At 38.6% G+C, this 23,245-nt stretch overlaps 1 protein-coding gene across 4 annotated transcripts; it reads right to left on the bottom strand.

Moving 5' to 3' along the window:
* Positions 1–1,922: 1,922 nt before the first annotated feature.
* Positions 1,923–18,405, bottom strand: ZNF774 (zinc finger protein 774). Of its 4 annotated transcripts, none has more exons than XM_031956698.1 (4): positions 18,211–18,405; positions 10,657–10,779; positions 10,061–10,167; positions 1,923–8,759 (listed from the first exon to the last, which is right to left on the bottom strand). In XM_031956698.1, exons 2-4 carry the CDS (start codon positions 10,761–10,763, stop codon positions 7,516–7,518), a joined length of 1,458 nt encoding a protein of 485 aa, XP_031812558.1. In that variant the 5' UTR covers positions 10,764–10,779; positions 18,211–18,405; the 3' UTR covers positions 1,923–7,515. The 4 variants fall into 4 exon arrangements, with proteins under 4 accessions (XP_031812558.1, XP_031812557.1, XP_031812560.1 ...); XM_031956697.1 differs by lacking the exon at positions 18,211–18,405 and adding an exon at positions 17,602–18,170; XM_031956700.1 differs by lacking the exon at positions 18,211–18,405 and adding an exon at positions 17,655–18,170.
* Positions 18,406–23,245: the final 4,840 nt, after the last annotated feature.

The following is a 23,245-nucleotide window of genomic DNA, read 5'->3' as shown; positions in this document are numbered from 1 at the left end:
GTGTATCCATCTGAAGGCCTCCAGTGATAGCAAACCCATATTTTCATTTCACTTTTGTATGACTATTAAAAAGTTCTTCCTTATATAAAGCCAAAACTTTGTCCCTCTAGATTCCATCCAAGGGGCCTAGTTCTCTACTCTGGAAACAAGCAGAATAAGGAGATGGATAGATACACACACAGACATACATATACATACACATATATAGTATTTATATGTGATAGTTCTTCAGGTATTTGAAAACAGTGCTCATGCTCCATCTCTATCTTCTTTTCTGTAGGTTAGGTATTCCTAATTTCTTCAATTTGTCATCATATGGTATGTTTTCATGTATCACCACTATCCTGGCTGTGTTCTTCTGCATATGCTTTAACTTATCAACATCCTTCCCAAAAATACAGTACCATAAGTGAAGGCAATACTCAAGATCTGGTTTGACAGGGGCAGTCTGTTCTATCAAGGTGGGGCTGGGGAAAGGAGAGACAACTGGGGCAGAGTTAGCAACTGGTATTCCATGACTATGTGAACTTAGCGCTATATTCCCTATTCCTTACAGAACTAAGAGATTTTGTTGATCAGTCAGCAACGAAGGAACCCAAAGCTAGAATCTGGCATCCTAGTTGCAATTCAGTTTCAGCGATGAAACATCCCTTTGAAATCCTTCCCTTTCTTTAGTATGGAAGATCTTACAAGAAGAAATTCTCTGGTCTGTTTGAGGGCATTTGAGGACTACATCATCCCTTTAAAGGGTTGGGAAAATGTGTCATATTACCTGAACTCCTTAGTTCACTAGGGAGACTAATAGCCTTCATTTCCTTTAGTTTTATACAGACTTGGTAGTCTTAACCCTTAATACACAGCCATCTCTCTTCACCTGCTTCTTGGGGAGAAAACTTTTAGACCATTCACACTCAGCTATAATCTCAACTCAAGTGAATAAAAATTAATTATGTAGTCTCAAAGAAATTAATAGCGAACTAACTAACATTTATATAGTGCTTTAAAGATTGCAAAGTGTTTTACAAATAATATCTCATTTGATCCCTGGAAATGAAGGGTTGTTATTATCCTCATTTTTCAGATGAAGAAATGAAGGCAAATAGAAGTTGAATAACCTTCCCAGGATCACACATCTAGTAAGTATCGAGGCCAAACCTGAATGCAAGTCCTCCTGATTCCAGGCCCATGGCTGTCTCCAATGGGGCACTGAGCCAAAAATATTCATAGCAGAACTTTTTTCTGATAGCAACATAGCAAGTAGGTGACAAGCAATTGGGAAATAGATGAACAAATCATGGCATACACAGGATATTTTTTTTGCACTAAAAAAAAGGATTCAGAAAAATGAGATGTGTATGAATTGATGACTGAAGAAATCAGAACCAAAACCATGCAGAATACAATCACCACAGTGATGCAAATAAAAACAATGCTGAAAGATAAATGAACTCAGTTAAATCTGAAGGTCAATATCAGTTTGAGGACAGCTCATGATACTCCTCCCTCCTCTTGAAAGTAGGGGCCACGGACAATGAAATCACCATACATGAAACTGTGGCTATTTTGGATGTATATACGTAATTATTTTTCTTTGGGTAGCTAGAGGGAACAGGGGATAGAATGCCAGACCTGGAGTCAAAAAGATTATCTTCCTGAGCTCAAACCAGATCTCAGATGCTTACTAGCTATAGTCACTTAACCCTGTTTGCCTCAGTTTCCTCATCTATAAAAAGAACTGGAAATGGAAAAGACAAACCACTCTAGTATTTCTGCCAAGAAAACTCCAAATGGGATTATGAAGAATGGGACACAACTGAAACAACATTATTTTTTTGTGGCAAAGTAGGGTTCTGAAGTTGGGGTTGAGGATAGATCAAGAAATGTCTATGGCATAAAAAACAAAAAAGTATCAATAAAACTTTTTTTTAAGGTAAATTTCACCTCTATGGTCAACCGCATTTATTTTTAAGCACCCAATGATTACTATCTTGGGTGTCCAAAGGGGGGAAAAAAAGCAATTCACTCACACAGTCCTGTTCCTTGCCCTTTAAGAGCTTACAATCTAAGATTCTAATGTAGATATGTTGTATACACTGATAAATACAGGTAAATAACACAGAAAGACAACTGTAAACTGGCAAGGACTCCGTGTATAAATTACATGTGAGAGACCTGTCTGCCTCAGGAAAAGGCTAGCTATGAGGTGGTTCTAGGAAGAAGCAGGACTTCAAAGGAATATAGGATTTGCTCTACCCAGTTTTCTGCTGAATGGCCCATAAGGGTAAGTGGCTGGACCATGGCTATATCTCTCTAAGGAAATAATGAGGAGAAAGGGGAGAGGAGCTGGCTATTACAACACTTGGAAGCTTATGGCTTCCATCTTCCTCCCACAATACTCATTGCAGCACAGCAGATGGGGAAGTATATTTGGAAGAACATGCTCAGCCTGACACATTCTTGAAGACTGCAGGAGTCCAACATATGTTGCTTCACTTAGGTTCAGTCAATGAGGGCCTTTGCTCACTTGTCTGGAGGTTGCACAGTGGGTTGTGGTGTGGCTTGGCCCTTCCCCTCCATTGCCTTGGGATTGTGAAACTTCACTACCCCTCTATTTGGGACACTGATGCTTAGGCAGCTTCAATTTTAGCATACCAATTCAACCATTTTTCCATGGCCTGTCTGCCTTTCCACAGAAATACTTTTATAACTTATTGCTACATATTACTGGTCACACTTTTAAATAAAGATATATGGACAGGCACAGATAAACCTAAAATGGCATAATTCTATCTTTTATATGGTCCCCAAAAGGTGTATGAAACCATTCTAGCAAATCGGAAATCCTAGAGCTCTCTAGAGAGCTGAAATGGATATTCTTTCAGTGTTTTCATGATCACCTGAGCAATAATTCATTTGTTGAGCACCTATGTTCTTAGCACTGTGGTAGGACTGGAGAAGAAAACAAATTCAAAGGAATTAGAAATTTGTTTAGATAGTGCATCAGGAAGGTTCAATTTAGAAATTACCATCTCACAGGAAAAAACCTTCAAGATCTGGAAATTCATTCAGATGAAGTCTTAAGGCCTCAACTCTGACAAGGCTCTTAATGAATATATCAGCAGAATCAGTCATAGGATTGAATGAGGAAGAATGTGATTCAATTTTAGGAGCTGGAAAGAGAATGATTACTTGTTCCAAAGATCCCAAGGCACTGTTTGTGCTGTATTTTCAGAGGACTAAATTAGCTCTACATTGAATATCATTTTTTCCTCTTCACGGGAGTGACACTATACTTTCCCCAATCCTTTTAACCTACTCATACTCCTTGGTTCTTAATGTGAAGAGCAGGGTCCCCTGGACTTGTGATAAACAATGAGGGTAAATGTAATAGACTAAATCCCCCAGATAAAATTCAAGCTTAGACTAAAGGATGAGAATTCTTCTTAGCAGTCTATCCAGTGATCACTGCCTGCCTGATGAAATTCTACAGCTGGTATTTGTTTAAGAGTAGGATGGAAGACAAGTGAATATGTGGCCAAATTCTGACTTGTTACCTGGGTGATCTTGAAGAGGAGCAATAACAAAAAGCTAGCAAGGTAGTATCAGAAATCTGAGTAACCACATTCTGCAAAGATCAACTATGACTACTTTTGTTTGTTCTAGAGCTTTGTTAGAAAGTTCCTACCAACACCAGGCAAACAAGCCTTGTTTCTTCAGGAGAAAAAGGTGGGAATCTCAACACAGCAAAATGAAAGTTTAGCCAAAATGACAGTCTTCACTAAGGGCTTTACTTCCCACAACTATAGAAGGTAAAGGAAATTATGTGGTATCCTGTAGAGAACAGGTTTTATTTCAATCAGTAACAGTACCAGCTTTGTACATACAAAGTTCAGGCTGGTCTCCCTATTGCACAAGATAAAAGAGCTGATGGAATGCCTCTGTATTCTTGTTACAAGAGGAAATTAAATCTTCCTTGAAAGAGTGCAATATATCTTTTTAAAGAGAAAGCAAAGTTAGAAGGAACAAAGAGGAAGACTTACATGTAAAGAAATTGAAATGTGCTAGAAAGGGAAGAGAAAGGGGACTACTGAACACTTGGCATTAAGTAACTAGGTAACAGGGATGAAGCTTTTAAGATCGAAGGTAAGCTTAGACCCTCTGAAGAGGAAACAATTCTTTCTGCTCCCCAAAATGAAGATGTAGCTCTAGAGCTGCCAGCAGGTAAAAGGTCATACAGAAGTGGTTATAGGAATACTTACAATGGCTGCTAATGTTGTTGCTAAGGACTGCTAGGGAGTACCAACAATGTTAACAGAGAAGTCCATTGCTTCCCCAGGGTTATATATTCAGGATGCCATGAAGATCTTCTCCAAACCTGTCAGGCCCAGTGAAGATTAGTCACTCCTGTGGACTAATTCTTTCACCAGAGAGAACTGAAGAAACATTGATTGACAGGAGTTGTGAATCATAGCGATGAAATTAAAGCTCTTAGTGATTCTCCAAGCTGTGTTACCATTATATGGAAGTCCAAAAGAGAAGAGATTTCAAGAGTGAAGAACTGATTAAGATATTATCTGAGATCAGGATCTGGCTTTCTCTACATTTTTTTTTTTTTAATAAAGGAATTATGGAATCTTGGAGAGACCCAGTGCACCAAACAAAGGGCTGGTAAAAATATTGCATGGAGTCTTGCAAAGATCTTTTTTGACAGGATTCCTAGAATTATCTTTCAGGGAACAATAACACAACATACCAGTATTTTTAGCAAAATATTTAACAGCCTCTCACACTATTTTTGTGGATAAGCTGCAAATAGAACAATGGGCTAAATTTAAAAGTCAAACTAGCAGGTTCCATCCCTGAGGTCACAAAACTGAAAGGATACAGAAATCTTCAGGTTCTACTATTGGTTAATTAAAAAAAAAAAAAAAAGAATTTGAGTTGATAGGGCCAATGCTTCCTTAAAGGTTTACCTTTGGAAGTCTTTCATTTAGGGAGAAATCAGCTCTATCAAGGACCTTATTATCATGTAAAATATAAAATGCTTGCCAAAGGCATTTGCCAGAGTTATAAAAAAAAAAATGTCATGAACATAAGTAAATAGAAGGGGGATTCCCTAGAAATGTCAGTCTATGGAAGCTCTTATTTGAAGAGGATATAAAATGTTCTGCTTGAATCTCCTCAATAAGATTCGTGATCAGCCTAACAATCCACATAGGAAAAATCAAACAAATAAAAATGCCTACTGGTTCAACAGAGACAAAGCTGAATAATGGCAAGTCCATCAGTACATTTATTTGGAACACACAATGCATATGTGCAGTAAAGGGGCCAGAATTAATCAGAAGACATATTGAAGTTGAAATTTTTTGCAATGCTTTCAATGATTCTATGCTATTCCCCAGGGCAAAGATCCATCTTTTCAAGTCTCCCAGCAATGCAATATTGTTACAATTGGAAGACCACGGTCTTTATCAATCAAAGACATAAATAAGTCAAAGGAAAAAAATGAGACAAGTAGTAGGCATGAAAAAGTTGCATTATGCTTCCAGTTGTGACCATTCAATTATGATTGCATCATTAAAGATGACAGAGTATCATCCTTGATGATACAAATTTTGGTGGGGAGAAAATATACACCTATAATGTGGTTACAGGAAAGAATACATAAAATATGAAGAAACCTAGAGGAATTAAGCTTTCAACATTTTGGATATATGCTGTATGGAGACTTTAGGTAAGGATATAGCCAAGAATTACATAGAATGAAGTATGGATGGGTTCCAATTTACATTTAAGAAATACTTAGTCTACTGAAAATTGAAATAAATGTAAACTTTAACACAGGTTTAAAACATCAACTGCATAAGGGAAGCAAAAACTATGAAAATAGTTCATGTAGAAAAGATCTTGGGATTTGAGATGGCTATAAATTGAATTAGAGGTGTGATATGGCAGTCAAAACTTAATGCCATCCTAGGCTACACTGGGAAAAGCATCATGGCCAGAATAAGAAAAATCAGTCTTGCTGTATTCATTTCAGACTACATCTGGAATATTGTGTGCAATTCCCTATTTTAGAAAGACACTGACAAGTAGGAGTATGATTCGTGGAAGATGATTAGAATGCTGAGAACAGAGATCATACCATACAAAGGTATGGTATAGATTGAAGATGGATTGAAGGAATAGAGACTATTTATCCTGGAAAAAGAGAGGACTTAGCAGAGTATAAAAGTCAGATTCAAACATTTTATGGTTATTGCAAAAAATAAATTAATTGTTCTCCTTAATCTCAGAAATCAAAATTAGGAGTGAGCAGCAGAAGTTGCAGAAAGGCAAATTTTGGCTTTACACGAAGAAAAACTTCGTTAACAATTAGAGCAGTCCCAAAGTGGAACTTACTACCTCAGGAGGTGGATTAGTCTTTGCTTCAGGTCCCAGAGCAGAGGATGGCTACTTTATAAGAATTTTATCAGGAGTAGACTTCCTTCTTGAATGATGTCGGTTCATCCCAACACTGAGATTATGAAGGAATCACTGAGTTTTTCTTTGCCTCATCATCTACAAGAAATTTCTTGCAAAAGAAACAGATATCTAATGAGGTGATGGTCAGAACCCCGGAGAAGAAAAGCATTCTTAAGACTTAAGGAATTTATTCCTGTTAAATAGAGTAGAGGGAGACAAAAATGCATAGAATCAGTGACTCGGGATTACATAAGCACATAATTATTAGTGCAAGAAACAAATCTCCCAGAAGATTGAAGAAATTGGTTCTCATTTCCCATTCTGTTGTCATGGAGATAGTGAGTCCTATAATCACTTAACCCTTTGGATGACTTAAATTCCACCAAACTACAATCCTCTTCCAAGTGCCTTTGGTATGCTGAACAGTCTATATGCCTCAGAAAATGAAAATAACAAACTATGCTCAACTTGGAAATAGCTCCTGGCCTTTAACAGTCCAATAAGGACCAGCTTTAGTTTTGCTAAAAGCTTCTAAAAGTCTTCCAGCTTACACCTCATCTCTTCAACCCACCATGCTTCCGTTTGTCACAAGGACACAGTGAGTGATGCTTGGAAAATACAAGCCAATAATATCCTTTCCCAGTTTTATCCAAATTCTTTTTTTGCTTTCAACTAAGCCCCCTTTGGGAAACAGACTAAATTTTTAAAGGCTATGAGCCTAGACTATTACTAATTTAACCAGTCCACACCTACTTCCTATATCTTTTGGTGTGTACTAAGCCTCTACAGTATCAATCAGCAAGCGTTTATTAATCAAATGTCTATGTGCCACACACTGTGTATCAGCATCCAAAATCACTTCTGCCTGTCCTCTCTGTGCAAAATAACATATGAGGCATTTTTAGAGAGTCTTCCTCTCAGCTGAGGAACAGGCAGTCAGGATAGGCTATGGAAAGATCATCATGACTGGTTCTGGGATTTCTGTTTGGGATAGTAGAAGTTATTCAGAGGTGGACAAAGACAAATGGATAAACTAAAGGACATTACTTAAGTTAAATGGGTGTTTTGATGGGATAGAAGATGTGCTTTCTGCCGAAAGCTCTTATCACACTTTGTGCACTGAAAAGGTTTTTCACCTGTGTGTGTCCTCTGATGTGTTATGAAGTGTGAACGCTGGTTAAAGCTCTTGCCACAATCTGGGCATTTATAAGGTCTCTCCCCCAAGTGGATTCTCTGATGGGTAATAAAATGGGAACTCTGATTGAAGCTTTTCCCACATTCCCCACATTTATAGGGTCTTTCACCTGTATGGATCCGTTGGTGTTTAATGAGGGCAGAACTGTCAGTGAATCCTTTTCCACAATCATCACATTTATAAGGTCTCTCCCCAGTGTGTGTTCTCTGGTGGGTGACAAGGTGAGAACTTTGACTAAAACTTTTATCACATTCAGGACAGCTAAAGGGTCTCTCTCCTGAGTGAGTGCTCATGTGGGCTACAAAATGGGAACTGTCTCGGAAGCCTTTTCCACACTCAGGACATTTATAAGGTCGTTCTCCTGTGTGGGTTCTTTGGTGCTTAACCAAATCTGAGCTCTGGCTAAACCTCTCCCCACAGTCATTACATATATAGGGTTTCTCCCCTGTATGGATCCTTTGATGGGTAATGAAATTTGAACTCCGACTAAAGCTTTTCTGACACTCAAGACATTTATAGGGCTTCTCTCCTGTGTGGGTTCTTTGGTGCATGATAAGGTGTGGCTTCCGACTGAAGGTCTTCCCACAGTCTGGGCACTCGTAGGGTCTCTCCCCTGTGTGGGTCCTCTGATGCTTGATGAGAGTTGAGCTGTCCCCGAAGCTTTTTTCACACCCGTTACACTTGTAGGGTTTCTCTCCAGTGTGTGTTCGACGGTGGGTGACAAGATCTGAGCTCTGCTTGAAGGCTTTCCCACATACAAGGCACTTATATGGCCTCTCTCCAGTATGGGTTCTCAGGTGCCTCATAAGATAAGAAGTTTGGTTAAAGCTTTTTCCACATTCAGCACACACATTGGGTTTTTCACCTACATATCTACCTAGGAACTTACTTAAATGTCTCTCCTTTGAAAGAAGTTCCCTTTGTCCCTCCCCTGTGAGAGTTCCATGTTGTCTTTCTAATACATGTTCCCTTTCCCATTTTCTTTCCCAATCAGGATTTTGAGAAATATCTTTTTGGGGCCTTCCTGAAGATGGCCCAAATTGTTCTGTTGCCTCAGAAACTTCCTGGTTCAGCTTTTCCACCTGGTTCTCAAAGTCTGAAAAAATGAAAAAAAAATTAATAGAGAATCATCTATTTCCTTTTCTACTAAGAAAGGAAATATAAGGATGAGGGAAAAAAGTTAAAACTACTATTTCGATGACTTGTATATCTTTGCAGCAAATTCCAATAAAATTCATTTAAAAACCATAGAACGTAATCAATCAAAAACATCAATTTAAGACGGCCAGGTTTTTTGTTGAAGGAAGCCAGACAAAATCAACTAAAACTTTAACTTATGACATATCTTAATTCCTTTTAATAACAGGGTCCCAAGTCTTAGTGCAGTATTAAACTTCAATAACTTCCAATCATTACCATAAACTTAGAAAAAACATCATTTGAAAATGTAATTCTTTAAATTTCTTTTACAATTAGTTTTGGGAATTTTTAATCATCAATTTTAAAGTTTAATTTTAACAAAAGAGGGAACACTGTCATTATGCATTATGTGTGGGCCAGTTATTAGCAATGTTTTCTCACACCTGGGGATTGGTAGAAAAAGCCCTCCTTCTTGACCACCTAAGAAACTGGATCTATCACCAATAGAATTTTTTCTTTTGGGTCAAAATCTCATTTTCTGGATGATCTTAGCACTAGCATTGCTCATCCTATCCTTTCATTCATAAAGCAACAGATAATAAAGTTTTACAAAGTTTGAATATTGACCAGCCATATGCAGCATAAACAGTGGTCATTTCAAATTTCAGTAAAATGATGCCCATTTAAAAATTATATGTAATTAACCTTTCAAAAACTTTTTCAAAGTTTGTTGTATTTATAGTCCTAAGGTTATAAAAGTTTAAAATCACACTAAAACTCCTGGGATACTCTTGGGATGTGCAATTTGGGCAAAATCAGTCAGACTTGCTACTACTGTATGGAATGAAAGGGAGAAACCTTGGCCCTCTAATTCCATTGGTATGAAAACCTCCCAGGTGAAGAAACACTCTCTACAATGGCATGTTGGCACCTCCTATACATCTTACAGTGCCTGGAGCAATGAAAGCTTAAGTGATTGCACAGGATCATACTGGAAGCTATGTGTCAGAGGAAAGACTTGAACCCAGGCTTTCTGGATAAGTCTATCCTGTCCATCCACTACAGCCTCTCACAGACTGAAAGACAATGTAAAATGCTGAAAAGTCAATTTAAAAAGACTCTGTTCATTTGGATAATCAATCTCTTGCTAGAAAATAATTAAGTTGGAAGTAATCCAGCCAACAAGAAGTGATGAAGCTTTCCTAAAGTTTTTAACATGAACTTTTGCTCATTCTTGAGCTTTTGCTCATTTCTCACCTGTGTGAGCTTCTCGCAGGATCTCCCCCTCCTCCAAGCTCTGGAGATCCAGGACCCACGGTTCTTCTTTCTGCTCAAGTTGGGAGATCACGGTGGGTCTGGGAATCCTGTACATGAAAATGGACATGGATTATTGGTTTATGCTAGTTATTGGTTTTGTGCCACAGCCTCAAGCCTTGTTTCTTTTTCTGTCAGATAAACTGAAGTACTAGAGAGTGATGATGCTTGTAACTTCTCCCGATCCACATGAAGAAAGAACAGACATGCAACAAGTTGAAGATATTTCCACCTTTTTTTCTTCTTAAAAAATAGAATTTAGGTAAGAGCAAAAATTCTAGTACTAAGGTTCAACTTGTGCCCATGGAAGAGGTAACATGATTTTAACCCCAAGAAAGACTTTGGCCTGGCACTAATGATTATGTTTGATATCTGGGTTTTATTTGTAAAGAGAAGAGTTATAAAAATAGGAAAATGAAGGATGGTAACTCATCCAAAATCTGGGAAGCAAGGACTAGTATGCCTAAAGCCCTTAGGGAAAGGGATCTTCTGACTACATTTAATTTCTTTGATTCTACAAGAAAAACAGAAATTCTTACCCACTGAGAGCCCATTCTTCTAACCCTGCTGGATGGCAACCCTGTAGAGGATTCTCTGGGCAGGGTCCAGACAAACCACTCCTCCCAGATGTTCCCAGCCACATCATCCAGTGTCATCAATCCCTAAAACAAGAGATCTGAACTTAGTATCTACTTTTTCCTGGCTACTTAGATTCAAAGACACTAAAGCTATGAATAGATCTTGAGAAAATATCTAGTCTAACCCCCTTATTCTGAAGAGGAAGCTGAGGGAAAACAACTTGTTCGACATCCAATGTCCCATTGGACAAAGCTGGGACTAGAACCTAGATTTTCTAATGCCACATCCAGTACCTTTTCCAGTCTGGAGAGCTGAGTAGCATACTAGGTAGAGCACTAGTCCGAAATCAGAAAGAACTGTGTTCAAATGTGACCTTAAAAACTTACTAGCTATGTGAGCCTGGACAAGTCACTCAACCTGTTTGCCTCAGTTTCCTCATCTGTAAAATAGGGATAACACCACCTACCTCATGGGTTTTTATGATGAGAAATAATATTTGTTAATTGTTTATCACAGTTCCTGGAATAGCAAAAGCTATTTTGCGGGGAAATGCTTTAGGGAATTTAGGTGCTACATACATGTTAGCTATCATTAATATTATTTTCCAACATATTCTATAAGTTGTTTTCTGATAAGTGGCGCTGTTCATGCCACGGGTCCGGAAGCAGTACCAATCATTTTTCCTGGTCAGAATTAAGTTGATAAGTTCTCAAATGTTTGTTCCATTAAAGATATGACTTGAAGTTTCCTAGTGTTAATCACAAAAAAAAAATTTCAACAAAAACTTTTTCTTGTCCAACTTCCCCATCAGTGCAAAAGGCTCTAACCTTTCACCAGCACAGAATTTGGATAGTTGTTAATATGAATTCTGTAAAGAACAAATCATGCTAGATGTTTTAAAGCAGAACTATCTTAATTTTCTTATTTGTATCCTCAGTATTTAGCATGGTTCTTGACACACAGCAAAGGCTCAATAAATGTTTTTTCATTCATTTGGGGAAAATTGTAATTTCATGATGAATGTAATGTAAATTCATGGGGAAAATTATAATTTCAAGAAATTTTTTTTATTCTATCTCACTATATACTCATCTACAAGCTAGGAAAACATAGTTTTAACTATAGAACTACTATTATGTCAGAATAATTTATATACAAGCTCATTCTAAATGAGTACCCAAAAGGTAGTCAAAGGCTTGATATCAATTCACAAGGACAAATCTAATGGTATATCAAAGGAATCTCCACAGAGAACTATTCTATTCTATGGCTTTAATGAAGTCAGAAATTTAAAGTCATCTTTATATACTGGGGAAATGATATTTTTTTAAAAAAAGAAAACAATGAAATTTAATGGAAGGAAACTAGATATAGTTCAATTAGGGACAAAACTCAGACAATGATGAGAACAAGCCTAGTAGAAAGATGGAGAGCAAAAGCTATTTTGCGGGGAAATGCTTTAGGGAATCACAGCTGTGTATTTGTCAAATCTAACAAGTATTTATGGAATTATATGGGAAATACAAGAGTGTAAAGAAGATCCCTGCCTTTAAAGTTTCTATATGAATGAGGAAAATGTGACCATAGGGAGGCAGCATGGTTCAAGAAGCTACACTAGTTGTACTAAGAGGACCTGGGTGTGAATCCTCTTTCTATTTATTACCTCATAAACTTGGACAAAAATTTTCCTCTGGCCCTCCTTTTAAAAAGGAGAGGGTTATATTAGCTGGTTTAAAGTCTTTTCCAGCTCTAGATCTACTGTCCAGTAGATGTAATTATGTCATTAACTCCTAATACATCCAATAACTGATATTTTTTTCTCATGCAGATGTTTTAGAGTAGTTTTCAACCTGGGGTTATACGCCCCCACCTCTACCCCCAAAGGATCTGTAGATAGATTTTAAGAAAGCCAGGAACTTACATTAGAAAAAAATAACATCTTTATTTCGACACATAATTAGTTTCCTTTGTAATTCTACACATTTTATTTTGTACATTTAAAAACATTATTCTAGGAAAGGGTTCATAGATTTCTCTTGACTGCCCAGGGAGTACAGGACACAAAACAAGGTTAAGCTCAGAGTGTATTATCGGTGTATTTCAAGGGTCTATCCTGTGCTTTTTTTAGCTCTTATGTATTAATTATCTTTATATGGATGGCTCCAAATCTTTCCTGAGCTCTTATCTATGTCTATAAAACCTACCTGACAACTCCCCCTGGATATCACATAGCCATCTTAAAGTCAACAATAATCCAAATATAACTCATTATTTTTTCCTCTAAATCCAACCTTCCCTAACTTGCCTCAAGAGTACAAGGTCAAGAGTACCAGTGTTCTCTTTCAAAATTTTCCATTTTTATTACTAACTTTATCACTGAACCAAAAAAAATACAGAAAGACAAAAATAAAGATTGTACATAAAGCTGCATATTTCTAGCATGTGCACTTTTTTAAAGTACATATTAAATTTAAGTAGTAACAAATTTTCCAATTGGTTCTCAACTTTTCCCCCCTGTAAACCTCAAAAAAGTTTTATTGCTGCTTTTTTTTTTTAAACATGTTTGTCACGTTTAGTCCCCTTGCCTAAATAAGATCCCTTTCTTTGTAATCAATCAATAAAAGATTTATTTGAAGCCTAATAGGTGCCAGGCACTGTGCTAAGGGCTTTATGATTAAGTATAATCAAGGAAAATAATCAACATCTTGGCTACATCTGAAGACATATACACACTTCTAAGGGCCCAGAAGGTACCATGGTCTTCAAGTTAACTAGGTTTGAAACCTAGGAATCACCTCCAGTTCTCAATTTTTACTCACTATTCACATCCAATTCAGTATCCTCCATCACCATCTCTCTCTTTCTTATATCACAACAACCAAGTAAATGTTTTCAGTTCCTCTCATGAGGACTATAAAACAGCCTCCTAATTAGATTCCCTGCATTCAGCTGCTTTCCTCTCAAGGAAAGAATAAATTGGGTTTGACTATGTCACTCCTCCACTCAAGAAGCTACAGTGGCTACCCACTGCTTTTAGAATAAAATATGGACTTCTGTGTTTGGCATTTAAAGCCCTTCACAATCTGGATCTACATATTACTCTTCTTCCTTCATACATATGCTCCCCTCAAATTAATTGATTTGTTGTTCTTCATTCATAGTTCACTTCCTGCCTCTGTCCAAAATAGAATCATTGTGAATTAAACACCTCAAAAGAGAATGCATAATCTTTCCCACAAATGCTCCTCTCTTCTGAACCTCCCACTTAGTACTCAGAGCCCCAACATCCTCCCAGTTAGACAGGCTCACAAACTCCATTAACATATTCAATCTGTGACCAAATTATTGTTCATCTCACATATGGTCCTGTCTCTCCACTTATGCAGTCGCTACACTGGTACAATCCTTTATTATCTCAAGCGTGAATTGAGAGGGAATACCTGCCTCAAATCTCTCCCCATTCTCTGTCTATGTGTTTCTCACTCTAATCCATTCAGTACTTGGCTCCCAAAGTAATTTTCTAAAAGTTTCAACTAGGTCATTCCTCTACTCAATAAATTCTGGTGGCTTCCTATCATGTCTAGGATCAAATAGGAAATGTTGTTTGCATTCAGAGTCCTTCATAATCTGTCTCCTTCTTATCTTTCTAGTTTTCTTTTACTATACTCCCCAAAATGTACTTATCCAAAACACCTCTGCATTCCTGTTGTCTTTGGTACCTCAAAACTGCTTTTTCAATGGCTGTTTCCTTCTACTCCTGTAATGCACTCCTTGAAAGGCTTATGGGCATTCTTTCAAGTCTCAGCTCAAATCCCATCTTCTGTTCAATTTTCTCTCTCACTGCAGTAACTTCCCATGGGAGATTATCTTCCATACACTTAGGATAAAACCTAGTACTTTAATGGTTATTTGTATGTGGTGTCTTCTATTTAGAAAGTGAGATTCTGGAAAGCAGAGGTTGTTTTTGCATTTTCTTGTATCTAAAGCACTTAGCTAGAGCCTGGTCCAAGGTAAGAACTTAAAAGAGAGACTGCACCCATCCCCACATCCCTCCCTAAGCCTTAGAAAAGATTCTCTTCTCTCATCTTAGAACCCTGGGTTCCTTTCAAGGCTTACCCCAAATAGAACTTGAATGCCTCAATTTAAGTAAAATTAAAGCATCCCAGTTTACATCACTCCCCACGACAGGGTCTTTATTTTGCATATATCATACATTTACTTACTTGTGTATATCTGTACTCCCCCACTGAATTTAAGTACCTTGATAAGGACAGTTTCACTTTTGTCTCTGTATGGCCACCACATTGTACACAATAGGTGGACACTCAAATACTTTCAGATCAAATCTCCTCTCCAACACATGAAGCCCCTGGCTCAAGCACCTTCTCTTTCATCCTAGCTATGGCTCTATTTCCCTGCTCCCCTTCCTATTCCAGGCTTGGATTCCAGATTTCAAGGCTGACTTCAAAAGTGACTAATTATTCTAACAAAGTCACAGTACTAAAATGCCATATATAATCTATAGTCTCTGAGTTCTCCCTGCAATTTCTGGACCACATGAACATTATAACCAAAGTCTTGTGAAGATAAATTGCCACTTTTTTTTGGTAGGATCAATCATATGTATATTAAGTTACATTAAATAAAAACATATAAAATCAAACAGATATTTCTAGCATCAATTAACATAAGAGACTGTATTTCTAAAGTATACATACATATGTATGTATACATTTTTTATTAAAGCTTTTTATTTTTCAAAACATATGCATGGACAATTCTTCAACATTAGCCCTTGCAAAATCTTGTGTTCCAATTTCCCCTCCTTCCCCCACACCCTCCCCTAGATGCCAAGTAGTCCAGTATATGTTAAACATGGTAGAAATATTAAATCCAATATATGCATACATATTTATACAATTATCTTGCTGCATAAAAAAATCAAATCAAACCAGAAAAAAACTGAGAAGTAAAATAAAATGCAAGCAAACAACATATGTATGTATATTTTAAGACTATTACCCAAAGAGTGTGTAGGTATGTATGTATGAAGACTATTATCCAAAGGCATCACTATCTTACAGGATAAGAGTCCCTTTAGATAATAGTCTCTATGTTAAAGCTAGAAAGATCTGTTTGGTTTTACATGTTTTTATTTAATGTAATTTATTAAATAATGTAATTATTTAATGTAATAATGTAATGTTCAGAAGACACATATATGGATACATAGTACATAAATTGCCTATGTTTATTATGTACATGTGGTTCTTCTGAAGATAAATTACTGCCTTTTTTTTTTTGGTAGGATCATATGTTCTCTCAATCTCCCATTCTCTGCTCAAATGCCTCATAGTAATTTGTCCACACCTCTTCTCTACACATCTCAGTCTCCTCTCTATCAAAGAAGGGATTTGTATACCTGTCTGTGTCCTGCCCTTGTAAGTTGAAAAGCAATGTGTCTCATCTATCTTTGTATCCCCAGTTCCTATTACAGTATCACGCTCACAGTAAGCACTGAATAAATACTTGTTGAATTCTACTGATCTCTTCAAATCCTTCCATCTGTGACATTCTATTATTCTAAGTCTTCTTGTGTAAAGAACAAATAGAAATCTGATACTAACTGGAGTACAGCATGTGAGATCTGAGAATATACAAATTCCCTACCCTTAGACATCTCCTCATTTTGAATATTTAATTAATTTTCTTTGACAAACTTTTAAACTACAAAGACTGCACATACAGTGTACATGCCTGAAAGGTGGGAGAAAAGTTAAAGAAACTGAAGTGGTTTTCCTGGGGTTAGGGGTCAGAAAATTAGCAGCTACAGTTCTTTGGGAAGCAATAAGAGCATTTAAATGAAACATGTCCAAACAAACTTGTAATCTTTCCCCCAAACCCTCTCCTCTTCAGAACTTTACCATTCATGCTGAAGGTATCATTATTCTTCTAGTCTCCCAGGTTCCTAATCATAGTATTATCCTGAACTCTTCACTCTCACTCTCTCACAAAGCCAATCAAATCTTATCAAATCTTTTCCTTTCGCTCTTACTGTCTGGCTTCAACCTACCCCTTCGGCCTCACTGGACATTACTCTCACTGTCACACTAGACACTCTCCCCCATGTCCAAGACTCTAGAGGACATCCCATCTATCCAGAAGCATTCCATCCTTACCTCTATTTCAGTCCCTTTCCCAAACATCATCTTCTTCATGAAGGATTTTAAAATCATCACTCCTCTCCTTCCCCTCCAACAGCTAGTGCCCACCCTCTCAGTGAAACTATTTTGCATATATTAATAAAATGCAAATATAAATTTGCATAAATAAAGGCTGCCAGGCAGCACAGAGGGAGCATTGGACTTGGGAGTCAGAAATCCCCAAGTTTAAATACTGCACAATCTTTTGCCTGCCTCAGTTTCCTCATTTGTAAAACGGGGATAACAACAGCCTACTTCCCATAGTTGTGAGGATCAAATAATATGATTATAACGCGCTTTGCAAACCTGACAGCGCTATGTGAAGCCTAGTTATTTTTATTTATGCTGGATATTTTAATACGTGTCCAGTTTGTCCTCCCCGCCCCCCTCCCGTGAGAAAGTGAGCTCCTGCTGAGTCGGGATCTTTTCATTCTCGGTACCTGTTCCTCAGCTCCTAGCACAGCGCCTGGCACACAGTAGGTGCCGAATAAATGCTTGCTCATTGAGTAAGAAGACCCCAGGCTGCCCTCTGGGGTTTCCCAGCCATGCGACCTTGGGGAAGACCCTTCTTTGGGAGGGGGTGTCGGTCTCCTCCTCGGAAAGGTGGGGGCGGCACTGCCTTCCCCCTGCCCCGGCCCTCCACACAAGTGTCAGCAGCTCCTCAGACTGGAGGGGGAAGCGTCTTCTGCCCAGACCACCCACCTGCTTCCCCAAGTTTCCAGCACGAGTCGCCGACCTCCTCCCCAAGGGCTGACCTCCTCACGTCCGCGGCCATCCACCGGCCGGCCCAGCCACAGGAAGCGCTGTTAGCCAGGGGCCTGAGCCCATACTGTCCAGCTGGCCGCCACCCGGTTTGGGGCGAGCCCACACTGGACTTAAGGAAAGGGTCTGACATAAAGCGCCCACCCCTGCTTTCTTGTCATTGGTTTAACGTCTCCGCGTCTTAAAACTTCCTTTTTCCATTGGTCCAGAGGTTGTCCAAGAGTTCTGTGGGGTGGGCTAACGGCGCGAGGGATGTTGGGAGTTGTGGTCCCAGCAGAGCTCCTAGGAGGATTCTGGCTCCCAGCATGCTCTGTAATCACACTTAGGCCAGTCCCCAACCCCGCGGGGAATGACTCGCTCTAGCCAGTCCCAGGGGAACCCCAGGCAGAGGGGAGGGGCAGTGGGATTTGCCTTCACTCAGAATCCACGCATGCGCAAGCACCCCACTACTGTCTCCCCCCCCCCACCTCTGCTCCCACCCCGAGGCCTTATTCCCTCTTCACCTATTCCCATCCCCAAGCCCTCTCTCCGGAGCCCGAATCCACTCACCACCCCCGGGGCAGGGCCAGGCCCGACCCGGGATGGAGAAGGAAGGGAAATTCCCCCGGAACCGAGAAAGTCCTGGCCGCCCCTTGGCTTCGGCCAGGCCACTCTGGACAGAGACTAGGAGTTGTACGCAGGTTGCGGTGTCAGGAACGCCCGCCCTAGCTCTCCGTCCATTGGCCACCCGGTTTCTACGTCGAGAAACCTTCCCTTTCCTCTGGCGGGGCCAGCTGTCAAATGGGCTAGATGGCCGAGCGGCGCGGAGCACTCTGGGAAATGTAGTCATAGGAGTCCATAGTCAAACATTCACTCTCTACCGGGCACTGTGCCAAGAGCTAGGGATGCAAATGCGAAAAAGACAGTCCCTGTCCTCAAGGAGTTTATACTCTAATAGGGAAAAACTACATCCGGAGATAGGAGGAGGGGAAAAGGAGAGAAGATGATGTCCTAGTGTGAGAAATGAGAAGAGGAAAGGATTTGGGATTAAAGTGATGGAGTCCTAGATATTGGCTGTGGTTGGCAGAGAGAAACAGGGGCATTGATGGAATTGTTCCCTGGGGCAGACAGAGAGAAGGCTCTGAGAGAGATCAGTTTAGCGCCACGATTCCCTCCTCTTTAGAGCTCCTGGGCAGCCGTACCTTGCTATGTCCGGTCAGAAATCCCAATCTTGTCCCGGAGATGAAATGTTCCCCATGCCATGTTTGCTGCCCTCCGTTGGGTCAGTCCGCCACCATACTCTGTCTCAGGGTGTCTTTCCCCTTGCGTTCCATTAAGGAACTTGTCTTTCACATGCTCTCCCACTCTATTTCATATTGACCATGCCTTTTTTCCTAAATAAACCTACCTTTTGCCAAAGAGAATGGCCATGGTGAATTCTTCACAGCATCAATCCCAACGTTTGGTGCTTCTCCTAAGCACATCCCCTGATGCAGCATCATTTGCTACATAGCCACATCAAAAGGTGTAGATAGTTCCAATTTGAATTGACTTTAAGATGATCAGTCTAGTCCCCTCCCTTTTACAGTTAAGGAAATTGAGGCAACATCAAAAAATAATAGTTCGTTCAGGATTACAGATAGTGTCAGCATAGGGATTTGGGTAGTTGGACTCTGAGACATTGAAGAAACTGTAGAATTCTTTGATGTTCCTCTTTAACTTTAAGAGCCTAGAGGGCCTTGCTTAATATTAATAAAATTATAAATAATAAATAAAATTATAAATAATAAAATATTCATAAAATAGTTTTCATATAATGCTTTAAGTTTCACAAAGTTTGCAATATTAAGATTTGCAATACGATCTCATTTTGATCCTCACAACAATCCAGAGAATGTGTTATTATAAGCCTTGTTTTAGAGAAGGGCAAACTGCTGCAGTCAAAGCTTAAAAAACTTGCCCAGGGTCAGAAAGTGGCTGCAATTAGTTTTGAACTCAAGATTTCATGACCTAAAAAAATGAAAAAAGAAAAAAAAAAAAAAAAAGTACTCATTTGAACTTATTTGACTTCCTGACCATTGATCTTCTTCTCCCCTAAGTCTAGCACTTAGTACATGGGGAAAGATTTTCTATGTGCCCCTTTAGCAGTGTAGTCTCAATGGACAGGGTTCATTTTGCCAGTAAAGTTCATAAAAGTTTTTTTTCCCCTTAGGAAATTGAGTCCAGGAACCAACTTTGTTTCCTTACTCGACCCTCACAAAACATTGTGTACTCTTCCTAAACTCTTTACATGTATCTTAATATATGGACATAATAATTATAGTTACTATTTGCTTATGATACTCTTGTAAAGTTACTACATATTTCTGTCTGTGTCACAATTCTCTCCTTAGATTATAAGTTTCACTAGAATAGAAACTGTTTTATTCACCTTTATGTCCTCCCAGTACCAAACAGCACTTCCCTTGTGTCAGACTAATGAATAGATGCCTAAAGAGTGTTATTCGTTCAAAGATTTTCATAATATTAGTAATTGAAAAAAACTGGAAATAATTAAGATCTCTAACACCAAGAGAAAAGTTGAATAAATTGTGATATATCCATGTGATAAAATGTTATGTTAAAACAAATCCAACAAATCTGAAAAGACATTTATAAAAACAAAAAGTAGGAAAAAAAAAGAATCAGGAGAAAGGAGTGAGTACACATATATATTTTAATTATAACTTTTTATCGACAGAACCCATGCCTGGGTAATTTTTTACAATATTATCCCTTGTACTCACTTCTGTTCCGACTTTTCCCCTCCCTCCCTCCTCCCTCTCCCCAGATGACAAGCAGTCCTATGCATGTTAAACATGTCACAGTATATCCTGACACAATATATGTGTGCAGAACCAAACAGTTCTCTTGTTGCACAAGAAGAATTGGATTCAGAAGGTAAAAATAACCCGGGAAGAAAAACAGAAATGCAAACAGTTTACATTCATTTCCCAGTGTTTTTTCTTTGTGTGCAGCTGCTTCTGTCCATCATTGATCAATTGAAACTGAGTTAGATCTTCTCTTTGTCGAAGAAATCCACTTCAGAAATATATCCTCCTACAGTATCGTTTTTGAAGTATGTAATAATAGGAGGGGTTACATATTAACTCTAACCATATAAGAAGACAAGTGGTTGAGAATGAATGGACCAAAGAATCCTGATAGAGGCTTAGAGGAACTGAATGGGGGGGAGGGAGAGGAGGGAAGTGCTTCTACTTTATACATTGTAATTTGATTAATTAGTTAAGTAAATGTAAGTGGCAGTTGGGTCAAGAAGACCTGAGTTCAAATTCAGATTCAGACACTAACTCTGCAACCTTGAGCAAGTCACTTCACCCTTTTTGTCTCAGTTTCCACATCTATAAAATGAGCTGAAGAAGAAAATGGCAAGTATCTTTGCCAAGGAAACACCAAATGGAGTCACAAAGAGTCAAACATATTTGAAAAAAATTAATCTAAATAAGGATATAGCATTTATTAATGATAATAGTAATAGTAGTTAGCATCTATAGAGTGCTTTACATTTATCTCCCTCAAAATAATCCTATGAGGTATTAAAATTATCCTCCTTTTCCAAAAGAGGAAACTGAGGCTGACAGGTTAAATGACTTGCTCAGCCCATGCATATAGTGAGAATCTGAGGCAGGATTGGCACTTAGGTCTTCCTGACTCCAAGTCCAGTGTCCTAATTATGCACCAAGCATTGTGCTATGATTGGGGAAATGAATACAATGAAACATCACAGTACCTGTCTTCCAGGAGGTATCATATCATATCATAATTGTGGAAGATTTCACATTAGGAGTGTTAGGAAGCAAAGGGGAAAGTGGGGAAAGGGAAGTGGATGGGGACTTACCAGAGAGGGGACAGTTGTATTAACACTTTATGAGCTACTAAGAGACTTACATTTTATTTTGTTTTTTTTAATTGAGTAAAGTAAAAGTAGTTGTATTCCTGATCTTGATGTAGTGTAGTTTCTAGGGAGGATGTAGCAATAACTCTAAGGCTACCTGGCCTTAATCCTAAAGTCACCTGATTTTAGGAGTGCTGTAGTTCCATAAATGATGCTGGCTGTCAGATAGCAATCTGTTGGTCAGTAATAACAAAGTTTCTGAGACAATCAAAGCCATAGAATTCAATAATGGAGTGCATACCAGACAATTCCTCAGCTCCATTTCTAAGATCACTCCTCCATTTTACTTCTAAGCCATAAAATTAGTACATCAGGGACATGAAGCATCTGATTTTTTTCCTATAAATTTATCTTCTTGCTCCTGATTCTTTGCTAAATTCTTTGGAACTTGACCCATTTTAACTGGCATAACAATTATAATAGACTTTGCCCCTTGACCTGGAGATGGGATCGAGCCTGCATATTCTTTTGAGACACCTCACTATACTGGTCTAGAACCCCGACTTTTTGGAGGGCTTTTTTGAACTCCAACACTTGGTGGTCCATATGGGGAGAGTGTGATCTCCTCTGGCTTTATTCTATCCTTGTCAAATGTAATGCAATAGCAGTTGGGATCTTACAAACATTGCCCAACCATCTTCCCAACCCAACTTGGGGTTGAGGTGGAATGGGGGGGTCAGGCCACATAATCAGCATTCCCTGAGCCATGGTATCTGAAACTACCATCAAAGGGAGCTCCTGGCACCAGTCACTCCAGCCTTCAGCAGGTTCTCTGCAGTAACTGCCTGGGAAGAAGCTGGTGGCTTCTGGCAGCACCAAGCATGGAAGTATGAAATGGGAGAGCTAGTCAGCCTCTGCATTTGTAAGCCCACTATTCTCTGTTTCAGTTACAGAAATGTGTTAGCTATGTAATTTATGGCAAATTATTTTATCTCTGCCCAGTTTTATCTATTTACACTGACACTGTTTACAGATTAAGATTTAAGAGACTGAGAACTTTAAGAAAACAGAAAAGCAGTTTGATGCTACTTCAAAAACTCTGAAAGCAAACAGCCTGCTTTTGTTTTATGGGGAGTCAGATTTCTGGGGGCCCTGTCAGAAAAATTGGCATTTAGCCCTTTCCTGGCTTCCAAAAGAGAAATGGTTTGTGTAAATTGGAAAACAACCAAATGGTAATTCAGTTTGACTGGAACATTTAATTAGAATTTAGGAAATCTCATAAACTAAAGTTGTCATTTTAAAAATAACTTTATAAAGTGGTGTGTATGTTAAAATAGGAAAACTTTACTGTAAATTATATGAAACTGTTATTCATTTTTGCAATGCATTTTTGCTCTGTCTCAGTTTTAAGAATTGTCTTGTTTTTTCCCTAAAACAAAAGGGAAACTTATTTAAGGGAACAGGAGAGGGGGCTGGAACCGTCCCTGAGAACTTCCAAAGCTGTAACAGCTTAGGAAGAAAATAAACTGAACAACTAAAATTAGATGGAAAATTTATTTATTTCATCAGTCTTGCTAACCCTGTTCTATAATGTTTTGTAAATGCAATGTAAAGAATTAAGTATTTCCACCTTTGCTAGAAAATTAAACTATTTGGACATTATAAATGAAAATTCTAAGAATGTTAACTAAGTTATTTGGAATTATTATC

This window comes from Sarcophilus harrisii, chromosome 2, assembly GCF_902635505.1.
Source record: "Sarcophilus harrisii chromosome 2, mSarHar1.11, whole genome shotgun sequence".
NCBI classification, from domain to species: domain Eukaryota; kingdom Metazoa; phylum Chordata; class Mammalia; order Dasyuromorphia; family Dasyuridae; genus Sarcophilus; species Sarcophilus harrisii.
The sequence above is the reverse complement of the archived record's forward strand: the minus strand, read 5'-3'. Positions and strand labels throughout refer to the sequence as shown.

Bases quoted from the DNA above. Each gene is read 5' to 3' on its own strand.
- ZNF774 (XM_031956698.1), bottom strand. From the start codon at position 10,763: ATGATGTGGCTGGGAACATCTGGGAGGAGTGGTTTGTCTGGACCCTGC. The intron at 10,168-10,656 runs GTAAGAATTTCT...TTTCATGTACAG, and splicing joins GAAGAATGGGCTCTCAGTGG to GATTCCCAGACCCACCGTGA. The intron at 8,760-10,060 runs GTGAGAAATGAG...TCATTTTTTCAG, and splicing joins CCTGCGAGAAGCTCACACAG to ACTTTGAGAACCAGGTGGAA.